Source organism: Malania oleifera, chromosome 13 (assembly GCF_029873635.1).
Source record: "Malania oleifera isolate guangnan ecotype guangnan chromosome 13, ASM2987363v1, whole genome shotgun sequence".
NCBI classification, from domain to species: domain Eukaryota; kingdom Viridiplantae; phylum Streptophyta; class Magnoliopsida; order Santalales; family Ximeniaceae; genus Malania; species Malania oleifera.
This window is the reverse complement of record NC_080429.1, coordinates 419507-435990: the sequence shown is the minus strand read 5'-3', so window position 1 is coordinate 435990 and position 16484 is coordinate 419507. Positions and strand designations below refer to the sequence as shown.

At 35.1% G+C, this 16484-nt stretch overlaps 1 protein-coding gene across 12 annotated transcripts in view; it reads left to right on the top strand.

Moving 5' to 3' along the window:
- LOC131146096 (DNA-binding protein BIN4) overlaps positions 1-16484 on the top strand; it is a 42356-nt gene that overhangs the window by 24291 nt on the left and 1581 nt on the right. For 9 of the 12 annotated variants that reach the window (XM_058095401.1, XM_058095409.1, XM_058095400.1 and 6 more), the window contains 6 exons: positions 302-363; positions 453-506; positions 6519-6636; positions 7608-7654; positions 7806-7832; positions 7931-8006. In XM_058095401.1, the coding sequence (XP_057951384.1) occupies positions 302-363; positions 453-506; positions 6519-6636; positions 7608-7654; positions 7806-7832; positions 7931-8006 (384 nt within the window). The remainder of the gene's footprint in view (positions 1-301; positions 364-452; positions 507-6518; positions 6637-7607; positions 7655-7805; positions 7833-7930; positions 8007-16484) is intronic. The other 3 variants (XM_058095406.1, XM_058095408.1, XM_058095402.1) reach the window with 3 other exon arrangements.

Here is a 16484-nt window from a genome sequence, read left to right as displayed (position 1 = left end):
TTGTATCTTTGAGGATTACTTATGCTCCTTCTTGTAATTATTCTTTCTTCTTGATAAGATATTATTTTTAGATATATATATATATATATATATATATATATTTTATATGCATGTCATTTAGAATTGATTTTGGAAATTTGTAATAAGTCTTACAGTTTGATTGGATTCTTGATTCTTGATTCCAAAAACTGGAATTTTGATTCTTGATTTGACAAATACAGTTTTTATATGATATATTTATTTATATTTTACTATATGTTCTATTTATATGTATTATATGTTCTTTTTTATATTAATGTAGGGAGTGCTAATGATGTACAAGTTGCTGAGGAAGAAATTGTTAGGAAGCATATTGAACCTCAAGTAAGAAGATTCATTCAATGTTTGATCAGAAAAATTTCCTATCTAGTCTTGAGTTTGTTAAATTGCCTCGGTGATACTTAATTTTGCAGGTCTGTTCATCGAGATTACCTTTGGTGCTCCCTGAGAAAGTCCATCTTTCAAAAGTAAGAACCTACATATTCTTGTTATTATAGTTTTTGTGGTTTGGTTGAATTTTGGATTTTAACTCTTCAGATTTGAAGGAGTCTAAGGATGTTGGAGTCTTTATGTTTATGGGGGGTTTTGTTAATTTTATATTTATTGCAATAAATGAGGGTGGGCCTTGGATCAACGATAAGGTTGCTCCTTTGTGACCGGTTGGTCATGCTTTTGAGTCCAAGGGAACAATCTCTCTGCATATATAAAAGTAGGGGTAAAGTTGCGTAAGCTGTGACTATCCTCCCCTACCCTTGCAAAGCAGGGAGCCTTGTGGCCCAAGGACGCCTTGTTGTTTGTCAACACATGCGGATTGGGGATCAGCCAGTTGATAGGTGGCAAGACAAATATGTGTGAGATTAGGTTTTATCTAACTTTTTGAATTGAATGAAGTTGCTTGATGTATGAGATTAAGGTTTATCTACCTTTTATTTTACCTAGATGTGGTTTTTGACTACAAATTTATTAAATCCTAAGTCAAACATAGGTTGCAACCCTTGCAATAAATGCGTATTCCAGTTCCAAAAATTTCTGGGAAGGACCTTGAAACTTAGAGTTTGTTGGATGACTTGGGCCTCATGTTGTCTAGTCAAGGAGGAATGAAGTTAGGCTTGACTCTGGTAAATCTAAGGTGAAGAAGGGTCTGAGGGAATTAGCTAAGCTGAAGTGTTCGGTGAACTATGATGGGAAAGAGGGGTTTTCTGGGCTGATTATAGCAGTTTTTATTTTTTGTTTTTGTTTCTAATTTTTTCTATTTTTCTCTTTTTTGCTTTTGTTTTTTTCCTTTTATTTTGAGAATTTAGTATCCTCGCTATGATTGTACATACAAGATCCTAATATATCTTCTTTTATCATAAATAAAAATATAGGTTGCAAAACTAGTATGGTTTTTCCCAAGTAAGATTTTAGTTTGGGAGTACGGTTATACGAGGGAAAGGTACTTGGGCATCCCCAAAACACCCTTTCCACGAATGTTATCTACTTCACCAATGCATGATCTCCAAGTCTAATCAATTGTCCTTAAATTAGCCTTCATTACTTTTCCCTTAAATATTGAGTCACCTTCCATTCTTCATGGTAGCCCAATTAGGGATGCTAGTGTTCGCTTATCTCAAGAAATCTTAGGGAAGCTCAGTGCGCCCATTTAGGGAGTCTGTCATTGGTTTGATTCAATTAGGGTTTCCAAGATTAGAAAAGCAACGATAGTATGAGAATAGATCTTAAAGAAGTAAAACATACCAATCAAACAAAAATAGCAATCCTAGGTGCCAAAATAGGAAATAGTATCAACTAAACAAGAGGAAAATGTGGAATTCATCATTGCTTAAAAGAGACTGCATTTAGAAAGAGCAAGTGCAATATTCTATTAAAACAAGGAAACTATAGTTATTGCTCAACTTTTGCCCTAAGAAAGATGCTACCTAAAATAATTGCCAAACCTTCATCAAAGATACCAGCCTTCCTAAGACAATAAAGAAATAAAAGCAAAATAAAAACTTTCTCAAGGGCAAAGACAGTTATGTGCAAAAGAAACTTTTCTTTTTGTATTCTCCTCTTTGTAAATTATTCTCTTATCAATGAAAGCTCTACTTCTGTTATCAAATAAGATACCTTTTTTCATTATACAAAATTTTCAATTTTTTGTATTTCGGAAATTTTAAACTCTAATTAAGCAAAAAGCAATATGAAATCCCTAGGGTTTCTGTAAATTATTACTCATTTTGTCTTTTTACAATTTTTTTTTGGACTTTTCAGGAATTTTAAGATTTTTAATAGTGGATAAAAGTCAAACAATAATAATACTACTACCTGTAATAAAAATAACCCTAAAGCTTTATTTTTTTGTAGTTTATTTTGTATCTGTTTTTATAGAACAAAATCTAACAGAGGAATAATGATTATGATGATGACGGTGATGATGATGCTAATGAAAGCCACAATAAAACCTAACATATAACCTAAAAAGAGCTTTTTCTCATTTTTTGTTCTTATTTTTATTTTTTTGGACCTTTTTGATTTTTTAAAATTAAAACTCAATAAAAAAGCAAGCTTACCACAACCTAAAAACAGCAACAACATAGAAAAATGGGTAACATTTTAAAAGAAGGAGAAAGGCAACCCTATCTTAAAACTACAATTAAAGTCATGCAAATCGGACCATGCAAATAGTAACCAATAATGAACAACAACAACAAACAACAAATTAAGCTTAAGTCCCATAGGGTTGGCTAAAACTCATCAGATCTCTATGTTTTGAATTGTTACCCTTAAATAAAATAAATAAATAATTAAAAAAAAAACTCATCTGAGTTAAGGGTTACCTGAGAACTCGTTTGGCTATCTTCCTCCTCACACCAGCGCCTGCACATAGAGCGGAGTTGAGCAGCAGCTGAAACCCATCGCCGCACCAGCCAAACACAATCCCCTGCTGCCATTGCAGCCACCCTTCATAAGAAGAAGAAGAAGAAGATTTCCTTCTATTACATCTTTCCGCAAGCGTGCTCTTTACAATCATCTCTATCATTCCTCCATCTTCAAAATCATTTCCACCATTCTCAATTTCTCATGATCTTGCAACCCCCCCACACACAAACAGGCCTGCAACCTCCCATGAGCATCCCCATGATCATCATCATATATTCATATTCCGTGTGTCCCTAGTTTATGCAGCAAACTCCACACATGCATACAGCATCTGGCCTTGAACTGAAGAAGTAGAGGAGGAAGAGGAAATGATCATCATCATATATTCATATTCTGTGTGTCCCTAGTTCATGCAGCAAACTCCACACATGCATACAGCATCTGGCCATGAACTGAAGAAGTAGAGGAGGAAGAGGAAGAAGGGATGATGGTGTTATTGAAGTTGCATGGCAGAGGACCTGGGAAACTCCAATAACATATGCACATGTCCGATCCTACGTGCCATAATTCCTGGCATGCAAAATGAGGTGGTTGGCTAAATGAGCCCGATTGCTTGTGTACCTTCTGCAATATGGCCAGATGCTGTATGCGTGTGTGGAGTTTGCTGCATGAACTAGGGACACAGAATATGAATATATGATGATGATCTAGTGATGCTCATGGAAGGTTGCAGGCCTGTGTGTATGTGTGGGTTGCAAGATCATGAGAAATTGAGAATGGTGGAAATGATTTTGAAGATGGATGAATGATAGAGATGATTGTAAAGAGCACGCTTGCAGAAAGATGTAATAGAAGGAAATCCTCAGCTGGAGTAGCAGCTAACAGAAGTTGGAGCCCAAATTGAGGGAGTTCAAGAGCAGCCTACATTTCAAATCCAGTTTTCTCTCATTAATGGGTGCAGACAGCCAAGAGACTTAAACAGATATGTTGTCTTCCAAGCAGAATCCAGGTGCAAACCATATCTTGCAAAGCTTATTTCCTAAGCAGAATCATGATGATCAAGATGGTTCTCAATCTTCCTTAGAAAGAAGCAAGAGTACCGAGAGAATTAAAGGGAAAGTGGCGGTAAAGGAAAGTTTTGCTCTGAGCAATTCTGGAATTTTTTGTTGATGATTCTATTCTTTTAATATGGGACAAGATATTCCAGTAGTAGAAAAGACATCCACTGGGTCATATAGTGTGGTTAACAAGGGAAGGGGTTTCATAAAAAATCATGATTCTTGTGAGGTCGACAGTTGGGGGGGGGGGGGATCAAATAGTAAGAAGGAAAATTCAGATATGTTCAGGGTTTACACTTGTTGGAAAGCAGTACTAATGGGTGCTGAAATGAGGAAAAAATTTGAAGAATACCAAGCTACTTCTGCTGAGATTTGAGGACAGATGCAATAGGTAATTTGAGCATACTGGAAGAATCCCTTGGCCGGAAGGGTGGGACCATTGACGGGTTGAGTAGCTGCAAGGAAAAGAAAATTGGGAGATTTTTCAGATAATAATAGTGTGGACATTGGTGACTTTGATTGTGATGAGGGTTTGCTTTTAGATGAAATTCGGGAACAGTATGGTTATGTTTCTGATTCATCTAATAAACTTGGGGATTTAACATTTGTGCCACCTCCTCCATTGTAAGGATTGGAGGGTATTCGTATTTTTGAAAATGATGGTTAGGAAGAAAAGCAATTGGGAAAAGATGGAGTTTTGCCCTTCCCTATAGAGGAAGTTTCTAAGGAAAATCTTCGAACTCAGCATTTGTTCGATGAATTGGGTCTACATATGTCAGATTACAGACGAAATGAAACTCGGATGGATGCTAGTAAATCTAAGGTTAAGAAGGGTCAGAATTAGAAAATTTAAAGTGTTTAGTGAATTATGACAGGAAGGGTTTAAAGAGGGGTTTTCTTGGGTAACATCTGTGTAGTTTTATTTTTATTTTTATTTTTTGTTTATTTTTTGCTTTATTGAGGAATTCTCGTCCTTGCCTACGATGTAATTTCTCTCTTTCTCTTAATACATCTTCTTTTATCATATATATATATATATGATGATGATGACCATGGTGCTGAAAAAATTGAGCAAGAAACAGAATCCTAACCTACATGCAGTAGAAGAAGAAGAATGTTGTACATCCTCTTTTTCTGAACCTCCTAACCTTATGCCCTTCATCAATTTCTTCCCGAGCTCTCTTATGTGAGAGCTAGGGGTAGGGTCCTTAAAATCCTTGCTTTTTCCAAAATATCTTTAAAAATTCAATATTTCAGTAACTTGCCAAGGGGATGAACTTGGACAATCTCAGTCCCAAATGCAACACAATTTATTAAAAATAGCCTGAATTCGCCCTCATGGGCAGAAAAAGGTGTCCTACCCATTAGGATATGACATTCGGAGTCCGGAGCAAGCTTGGGCAAAAACATCTACTTATAGTGTTTACTTGGGATTATTGTGAATTTTCTCTTGTAATTTTTTATTTTTCTATTAAAAAAAAATTATCCTTATTTGGGGTGACCCCGGAAGCAGCAGATGACATCATGTTGGTGAAGTTTTAGGGATTTGGGAGAAATAAAAATGGTAAAATTTTGTTGAGTTGTGTTTTATACGATATTTTTTGGCATTGTGGATGGAAAGGAATGTGAGGATTTCCGAAGCTGAGGAAGCACCTTCCTATTTGTTATGGGGTATGGCTGTTTTTCCTTTTTCGTGATGTTGGAGGTATTTTCGGGGATTTGTTTGTCTCATTGGCTGCCCTTCTAATTTTATCTTTTTGTTTCTTTAGGAGGACATCTTCTTCTGCAACTTGTATTTTTACTAGAAAGTTCTTGTTTAAGTAGTTTGGAGAATCTTTTCCTTATTCATATAGGGGAGAGCAAATAAGTCAATGGCCCTCTACATGAGTGCATCCTGTGAACTATAACATTTTAGTTGATGTTTTGTGTCTAAATTAGTTGTATTTGCATAATAACTAATGTTTAATTGATTTATTAATTTCATTGTATTAATTGATATTTAGTATGGTTATTACATTACATTTATTGCATGCTATACAACTCAATACTTGTCATTAATATATTTATTTATATTATTTTGGTCCTAACTTAAGCATTATTATGTTTATTAACAATTTCTAGAGTATATCATAAAAATTTCATGCTTCACTGTTAATTTCCATCAATTTAAAAAATTGAAATCAATATTGGCATCAAACTTTCTATTGAAATTTCCATACTTCTAAAGCCTAGAAATTTTAGTTGAAATTGAAATTTAAACCTGGCATACTATACCTGCTACAACACACATTATAATTAATATCTCATCTAATGAGCTAAATTGATACCATGAGACTTTTTGTTGGATGTTGATGGTTAAATATCCCTGGACACATACTCTCCTGGGAAGAGTTTCTGTTTTTTTTTTTTTTTCTCCTGTGCACTTGCATATGTTGCCTTTCAGACAGCCACCCTAGGCTATAAATGCATTCACTTAATGTTTTCAACCTAATGTGGATCTAACTGCATGATCAAATGCAGTTGAGACAATTTCCAGTTAACAGTTTTTTATTGGTGCAGGCACTTACTGAATGTGAAGGTGAATCCATAGATTTGAGTGGTGATATGGGTGCTGTGGGGCGAATAGTAATTTCAGATGGCCCTTCTAAGAATCATGAAATGTTCTTAGATCTAAAAGGTATGTTTTTATTCTTCCTATAATACATGCAGTTTTGGGTCAGTATTTATTTCTATTTTGTAATTACTAACTAAACATTTCTTTGCACATGTAATTGACATTAAATGTCTTGACTTCCATTGAAAGTTTGAAACTGGATTTTAAATGAGATCAGAAGGCTGTTGAGGAAATTGTAACGTGCAAGAAATCCCATAATGTGCTGTTTGAAATTGATTTTGTACATTGCTTAGTTCTTTTTCCCTTTAAAAAAAAATACAAAAAAGGCTTTGAGATTCAGTTTCAGGAGGAGGTTGGGAGATATCCTTTTTACTGTTGCTTTTCATTGCCTGTACTATCTTCTACTCTTCATAATGCTCCATGCTCCATGCTCCCACTTCTCTCTTGGTCGTTGGAGGGGATCTGGTTTCTAAGATTTTCATTTTCAAGAGAATCTTAATGATACTGAGGCTGTTGAGCTCTCATTGTTTCTCAGTTTGTTCAACTTCTTTTTGCTTTCATTCTATGAAGGAGTCTAGGATTTGTCTTTTGGATGGTTTTGGAGTATTTTGTTGCAAGTACTTTTATTCCTAGTGCATTAATCTGTCTACTCTTTTTCCTCTTATTAATCATCTGGAGAGCTACGATTCTATCCAAGGTTGGGGTTTTCATTTGGTTGGTTATCTTTAATAGAGTTATTGTCAGCAATCTGCTGTAGATTAGAAGACCCCTCTGAATCTCATATCCTGATACTACTGTATTACTGGTGGGTGCCTTATCATCCTTTGCTTCTGTCACTAAAATTTCTTTTTCCATATTTAAAAGCAAGTCCCAAATTATTTATTAGCATAAATGCTCCCTGGATTTTTTTTTCTTGTAATTAATTTAAATTGGAACATTTTAAATAATGTGCCTTTCATGAATATATCTGTTATGCAGGTTCCTTTATATATGGCCTTACATTTGATTCTTTTAATGCTTGCTTGAAATTTCAGGAACCATATACAAAACCACCATAGTTCCATCCAGGGCATTCTGCGTTGTATGTCATCTATATATTTTTCACATTTACATCTCTTTCCCTCTCACTGACTATATATATATGTATGTATGTATGTATGTATGTATGAGTTTTCTATTGTTATAAAATAATTTGATTGCTTCGATGTAACACGGACCTCTTCCTTGTCCAGGTCAGTTTTGGTCAATCAGAAGCAAAGGTTTGTTTGCCCGTTTTGATTTTATCCTTGACCTGCATCTGGTGAATGGCGTAAATTACTTCTTTTGTGGGGTTTTGACATGGTGCTGTGTTGATCAGATAGAGGCTATAATGAGTGATTTCATTCAGCTGAAACCACAGTCCAATGTCTATGAGGCTGAAACAATGGTTGAAGGTTAGACTTCTTTATCATAGAGTTTGGGTGAGAAACGTAATATCTGTTGGGAGGATTTTGTAAATTGGAAGATCAATCAAAATGATAGGTCGCCCTGTATTCATAATATATGCTAAGTGCATAACAATGACCATAATACCCTTACTCACACTTAATAAGTAAAAAGAACTAGTAACACTCCCCTCAAGCTAGAGTATAGATAATGCTCTTGGCCTATTAAAAATAGATTTAATATGGGCATGCTCAATACTTTAGTGTATAAATCAGGTAGGTGGAATTCAAACTGCATGAATGGTCATAACGAGCTTTTGCGCAAGTTTCTCCTGAAGAAATTGGCAATCAACTTCAATTTGTTTTATCCGCTCTTGAAAGACTAGGTTGGAGGCAAAGTAGCAACTTGATTATCACCATGGTCTTAAATCACGAAATTGTCGAAATTTCCGTCGAAATTTTCAATTTCTGTCACCCTTGAAATTGAAATGGCAGCCAATTTCCGTCTTGCATAATTTCCGTTGAAATCTCAACAATCATCCAAAATTTATTGAAATATTGAAATTTTAGCGAAAATTTTAACTATACGATGAAATTTTGTTAGAATTCAAATGAGAAATTTAGGAGTGAAGTGAAATTTCTATCTTAATTATTTTATTTATTTTATCGAAACGAAAGATTATTACAAGTGCTTTTGAAATTGTATGAAAAAATAAACTTACAGTAATATTTTATTTAGCCATTCATGTCTAAATTATCATTATTTATATAATAAATAATATTTAAATTATTTATGAATTTCATTTGTATTAACTGAATATGTTTAATGTACATTATCTTGCAAATATGTTTGATACACATACTATTTTACAACTTTTCCACCTCATACGAAACATAAATGTATTTAATTTGTAATATATTAGTCCTAAAACTTATATTATTATGTTTGTTAACCATTTCTAAAGTTTCACAAAGAATTCCATGCTTTATTACTAATTTCCGTTATTTTTTCAAATCGAAATTGAAATTTCCGTACTTTTGGAGCTTCGAAAATTGAGTCGAAATCGAAATTTAAGACCTTGATTATCACACATCAAATGTATGGGGCGTGAATATGGGAAACCAAGTTCTTCCAACACGTTCTTTATTTACAAGTTCACAATCATGGCCTATTAAATACTCTTAATAACACTTTATTGGGCTGCTGTAGCTTGTTTCTTACTTTTCCAGGATGCCATTCAAATTGAGTCTTTTGATTCAGAACAAAAGACAAAAAAGATATAAAATGACTTAGAATGATCCTTTATTGAATAAAGCAGAGTCATCTTTGAATAGTCATTTACATAAGTTATTAAATTTCAGAAACCCAACTTGGATACAACCTATAGGACCATAGACATGAAAATTACTAACATGGAAGGGTTTTTTTTGCCTATTTATTGACAAGGGAAGCAAATGGAACACGATGATGCTTCCTTTTGAAGATTCACACTCAAGACTAGACATAAATATCAAAGTAGGAACTAGTTTTTAAAACTTGTTTTGTGGTGTAGCAGCCCTAGGGCATGTAGTAGAAGGGGATTGTGACTCAAAGTAGTAAATTCTACTAGCCTTTGTCGTTGTCTTGCTCATTTCAAATCCTAAATGACTATAGATTAAGGAGAGATTGTTATTGAACAATACGTGGATTTTCTAATCTTACTAATTGACATAAGATTTGAATGGAAACTTAGGAATATGCAAAATAGAAGAAAGACTAAAGAAGTGGATTTATTGTCCCTATTCCCTTAATGGTAGTAGTGGACCCATCCGCTGGGTAACATGAGGTAAGCATTTAGAATAATGGAAAGTAGAAAATAACAACAATAACAAAACTAAGCCTTAAGTACCACTAGGTGGGGTCAACTGCGTGAATCCTTTTTTGCCAATTCACACAATTGAGAACATTTTCCTCAGTCAATTTAAGAGCTATTAGATCCTTCCTCACTATCTCATTCCATGTTATTTCATAATCTACCCCTACCTCTTCTACTACCAGTTATAGTAACTAGCTCACTCCTTATTGGTGCACTACTTGGTTTATGTTTCAGATGCCCAAATCATCTAAGCCGCCACTCCCTTATCTTATCTTCAACCTATGGTATGCCTAACTTATTGCGAATGTTTTCATTCTAGAAGTTATCCTTTAATGTTATACCACTCATCCATCTTAACATTCACATTTTTGCAACTTTTAATTTTTGGATATGTTAGTTTCTTAGTTGCCCAGCATTTTGATCCATAAGGCATAGTGGGTTATAGCCATCCTATAGAACTTCCCTTCTAACTTTAAGGTTATTTTTATGATCACACAACACTTCTTAAGCACTCCTTTATTTTAGCCAGCTAACTCTATGCATTACATCTTCAATTTCTCCTTCCGTTTGCTAATAAATCCAAGGTATGAAATATAATAGTGCTATTACTTATCCTGAAACCTCTAGACTCTAAAGCTTCTCTTCGTAATTCTAGCTTAGATTTTACTCTGCTCCTACTTTCATCAATCAAAATAATACCATCTGCAAACAACATAAACCACGGTAGCTCGTTTTGGATACTCCTATTGAGTTCGTCCATCTCTAAAGAAAAAAGATAAGGTCTTAAAGAAAATCATTGATGTACTTCTAATCATGTTAAACATATTCAATTAATATAAATGAAACTCATAAATCAATTGAATTTTTTTTATTACAAATAAAAAAAGATAAAGCAGGATAGAAATTTCAATTAGAGGTGTAATCGAATCGGTTTAGAAGGGTTTTTTTTTTTTTTTAAATCCTTTAACAAAACAAATTTTTTTGATTCCTGAATTGTATGAACCAAAGTGAACCGAATTATGGTCTTAAACTAAACCGAACCGAATCGAAAATATTGGTTTGGTTTGGTTTTTGTTGGTCGGTATGGGCCTTATTATGGGAGGGGAGGAGGCATGCTTGCTGCAATTTGAATAAGTGGGCAGTAGGATCTTTACCTAGTTTCCTTTTGGATTTTGGTTTTAAGGCTTGTTTTTTAGTTTCATAATTTAATCACTATCCAATAAAGGCAGGCCACCTATATTTTTAAGGGTCATATATACCCTTCTCGATTCGGTCTGGTTTGGTTCTTTTAGTTTCATAAAACACAAAACTGAAACTGAATTGAAGCACTCATTTTTTGAAATTTTGAACCGAACCACCTACTAGCATGAAAAATTGGATGGTTTCAGTTCAGTTCAGTACAGTTCAATTGGTTTCATTAGTTTCAGTTGGTTTTGTTGCACCCTAATTTCAATTTCGGTTTTGAACCTCAAATTTGAATTTTAAAGAAATTTCATTCTAAATCCTAAAATTTCGACGAATCTTGTTGAAAGTTTGAGATTTTGATAAATTTCAAATGGGTTATTGAAATTTCAGTGGAAATTTTGAAAAATGGAAATTATTTGCCGTTTCAATTTCAAAGGTGATGGAAATTGGAAATTTCAATGGAAATTTTGATTAAAATTTGGATTATTTCGTGAAAATATAAGACCATCCGAAGGACTAGTGGTAAAATAATAGATGAGAGGCAAACTGTACTAATTGGAAGAGAGGCTTTCTGAGATTCTTGACATTACTAGAATGTTAAATACTTTTCTTCTGATATGATGAACCCAAAGAGTATAATCTATGGTGGTTGCATTGGCGATGCAGTTTACCTTGAAGATTCCAACATTGCTTATTCGTATGACCTCACGTCCATCCCTTCCACTGGGACCACTTGAACGGCCTTGGGAACGTTGGAGGAAAACCGAACTGCCTCGTGTAACAAAAGCAATCTTCTTGGAGCTTGAGGTTGAAACACAAGAATTAGGGCTGAGGGATGTGTCATGTGTGCTTGAGGAAGCATGAAGGTGTGAGAACGAACATCAACAAAGAATGGAAACTCCATACTACCAAGGATTTGGGACCAGACTGCATTGAACTCAGGATTCAAACCTACTGAGACTCGAAGGACTATCTTCCATTCCTGCTTTTGCATCTCATAAACATAGGCTGTTATAAGTTGCATGATGTTAAGTTCATCGTGGATGTGCTTCACCTCTGCCAAGTACTTTTTGATACTCTTATCTCCTTGTAACTGAAAGTACTCTTGGGACATATCATAAATATGTGTAATGTTAATGGGATATAAAAGCTTGACATAATTTGAAATCTCCATGCATACATCCAAAGGCATGCACATCTGTGCAATCTAGAATTCCATCGAATTCTACAATAGGGAGATGATGTACGTCAAGAAGCAATTGTTGGAGACTAATTCTAAAGAATTGAATGAAGGGATTATTGTGTTTAGTTGTTTAGTCTGTTACATGTGTTTAGCTTAAATGGTAGAAGGATTATGTGTATTTGGGTGTTTATTTGAAATATTTCTGTATTTTAGGAGTTCTTTTGTAATTTCAATTGAGTGGTATATGCATAATTTCTTATATTTTTGGCTTTCTTATAAAAAGGTTGGGAAAGCCATGTTAGAGTTAGTTTTATGATGATTTTGAGTTGAAAGAAGTGTGATTTCTCCCCATTGTATCTTCTTCCTTCTATTCCTTCCTCCTCCTTCCCCTCGTCTCTCCATCTCTCCCACATTATCTCTTGGCTGCAGTTCCTTGATGCTGTCTTGCATCAGGAGACAAGCAGCACATCTTCCTGAATCCGTACTTCTTTCATTTTTTGGTCATTGGGCCCAGTTCGAAACAAGTGCCAGAATTACTGTAGCCTGTCAAGTAGATCTTGACAACCTAGACCACTGCTTATAATTTTTTTATGGCTGCAATTCCTTGATGCTGTCCTCCATCATTTGGTGTCAGAGCCCTTTCACAGTCACACCATTCTTCCATTTTCAATCACTCATTTCCCCTCTCTTCTCTTTTCTTCTTCTCCTCCTCCTCTCTCTCTCTCTCTCTCTCTCTCTCTCTCTGTGTCTGTTCTTTTTTTGTTTCTCTATTCTTCTTCTCCCTCCTTTCTCTTCCCTGTTCTGCTTCTCCACTTAATCTGATCTTATGATCTAGTGTCTCTGTTCTGTCCCTGTTCTAAATTTTATCCTGCTGTCCCTCTTATTCTTCTCTTCTTTCTTCTCTAGAATTCTCTCTTAGTTTTCTGCTCTGTTTTTCTCTTAATTCTATGTCTCTATTGGTTTCTGAATTTTTGTTCTTGTCCTACATCTCTGTTTCTGGATTTTCTGATATCCTGAAATCTCACATTATGCAGCTCTATCTTGTTCTTTCGTCTATCATGCTCTCCATTTATCTCTCTCTCTCTCTCTCTCTCTCTCTCTCTCTCTCTCTCTCTCTCATTCTACACCATCCACAAAGGCCCCTTCAATCATCATATATGCCCTAAAATTTCAGTAATTTTTTTTAAAAAAAAAATCTGCAATTTACAGCCAAATACGCAGTTGTGTCACTAATGATCCAAACACCACTCTTCCGGAATATTTTAACTATACCTCCACTACCATCAATAGCACACTCCTAAAAGGCTGATCCCCAAGTTTGTCAATGTCTAATGACAGAGTGGCCGCAGGGGAATGAATCTTTGGCCGTCTCCCATCTTAAAACATCTAACATCCTGTGCTTTTTTTGTCACACTACCACCATTATTGCAGTCATCATCCCCTGATCTAAACTTCACCATAAATATCATTGCTGGAAAGTCTTGCGCTGGATTCTTCGAGTGGTGCAAACCAGGTTCCTCTTTCCTTTTTTTTTTCCTAATTTATCTGGCTCTTTTATATATTGCAAGGCCCAAAAAATCTCTTCTCAAATCAGCCTGGTGCTTTTCCCTATTTGCAAGCCCAAGTAAAACAAAACCAGCCCATATGTTGAACAGCAAGGCCTGTTTTTCACGTGCCCTGACCAACTTCATCAAACCCAACCATATCAGCTGACATGTGACAAGTAAGCCACGATGTCTCACATGTTGTCAACAACATCATTAAACATGCCATCAGATATGCCATGTCATTAACCCTGCCACATGAGCATATTGTTCTAGTCTTCTAGACAAGAAAACCCCTGAATCCACTTTCTAGGCTGGGATGAGCTGGACTGGGGAAATAAAGCAACATGGTGACAAATTATTGAAAAGAAGAAGGGATTTTCTCAATTCATGTCTTTTGTGCTATCAAAGAAATGTTGTTTGTTGCACTTGAGTACCAGCTTTCAAGATTCCAAGTTCACTACTTCTTATCTTTTGAATCTCCAACATATTTTTCAACTATGGGAAATTGATGAAAGATTATAAGCTGGACAGCAGATCCTTGTTGGAGACTAATTTAGAAGAATTTGATCAAGGGATTATTGTGTTTAGTTAATTAATTTATTACTGTTTTAGTTTAAGTAGTTGTAGGATTATGCTTATTTGGGGATTGGTTTGAAATGTGTAGTTTAGGGGTTCTTTTGTAACTGCTTGTATGTTTAGGGGTATATGTATATTTCTTGTGTTTAGGCTACCTTATAAATAGGATTGAGAAAGCCATGTTAGAGTTAGTTTTTTGATGAATTTTAATTGAAAGAAGTGTGATTTTCTCCCCATTGTATCAATTTCCTTCTTCTTCTTCTTCAGTTCTGCGGGCGCACAAGACAGGACCCCGCGGATTGGTATTCTGGAGTACAGAGGAGGTTGTCTGGAAGAACTCAGGGCAAAAACAGTACTCAATGAAAAAGTCTCATGTGCCGGCTCGTGGCATCAGAGTAGTAGGCCATCGTCCGATGCATGTGGGTGTGTGGCTAGCCCTCTGCCAATTAAAAATTTGAGGGGATTACTAATCGGTAGTGTATGCCACTCTTGGGTTTGGTTCTGCAAAATCTTGAGGGATTCTTGAGGTTCTAAAGTTGTAGTTGACTCCATGAATTTTCTGGTGGCTGCTGTGATTTTTGGAGCCTTTTTTGGTCGGTGGTGTGGAAAATCCTCCTACAGTGGCAGATTTGCATAAGATTATGAGGTTTGGGGTTTGGTTTGGCAGTAGTATGCCAAGTACATAACGTTGACTTGGTTGTATATATATATATATAAGAATAATTGCAGTTATTTTAAAAAGGGCAAAATCAGTTTATTACAAATAATGCTAAGGACAAATCAAATAAACCATGTCAAGAGATAATTTGAGAGTGCTTACTTCTTATTTCTTCATTAATGTGATACATGAACAACATTGCACCTAAATGGTTTTCTATATGAACATTTTGACTAACTTAGAAGTAAAAGGTTGTTAAACATGACTTCGTTTTCTATATTTTAGAAACAAACCTAATGTTTAATGACTGGATAATTTAGTTGGAGAGGTAAATCATCAGAGAGAGGAAGTACAGAAGATAAGCATCGATAGGTAAGTGTTTACAGTATCGGGTTATCATTAGGAATTGTGGAGATTGATCATCTATGGTGTTCCTTTCTCTTGCTAGGAGAGAGCAATCAATTGTTCATTTTGCTGTTGGATGAGTCATGCTTTGCTAAGAGATTGAGCCATTGGCAAAGATTCTCAAAAACTTAACTTGCTTTTTGGTTTTGTGATTGCTGGTGAATGACAAGGGTCATCTTTTAAAAATCTAAATGATTTCTCAGAAGGGTGAACTGCATTCTCTTGTAATTCCTGATGGGAAATGAAACTTCAAAATGGTGGTGCTTGAGAATTTGTGGCAGTTGAGAATTTAGAGAGGGAGAGAGGAGGGTGTGGTAATGAGTCTTCAGAAAATTAAAATATATTTTGTTTGATAAAAGCATCATTTTCTCCCAATTAGAAAGAATTCAACCTCAAATTTTATAAATTCGAAGGATGAAGAATCGATATTGTGACTAGTCTTGAAGATCAAATGTATTGTGCCCATTGCCAACTTACAACAACACAACAACAACAAGAAGCCTTAAGTTTCTCTAGGTGGGGTCGGCTACATGAATCTTTTTTGTCAATTCTCCCGATTGATATCATTTTCCTTTATTAGATTAAGGGCTATTAAATCCTTCCTCACTTCCTCATTCCAAGTTATTTTAGGTTTGCCCTTACCCCTTTTAACGCCAGAAACAATAACTAACTCATTCCTCCTAAGCCTGCATTTCAAATTCCCAAACCATCTAAGCGCCCCTCTCTTATCTTGTCTTAGACTGGTGCTATGCCTAAATTATTGCGTATATGATCACTTTTTACTTTATTTTTAATGTTATACCACTCATCCACCTTAATATTCGCATTTTATTAACTTCTACTTTTTGTACATATTGTTTCTTAGTTGCCCAACATTTTGAACCATAAAACATACCCGGCCTTATAGTCGTCTTATACAATTTTCTTTTTTCCTTCAAAAAAAAATTCTGCTATCTGGCTGGTTCAAGTTGGACTAGTGCGACTGAACCAGTTGGGTCCTGAAGTGAACAGTTTTAGAAGATATTTGACAAGTTTAGGCTAAAACTTTTTGCAGACAACCTTGTGAAACATTTACAG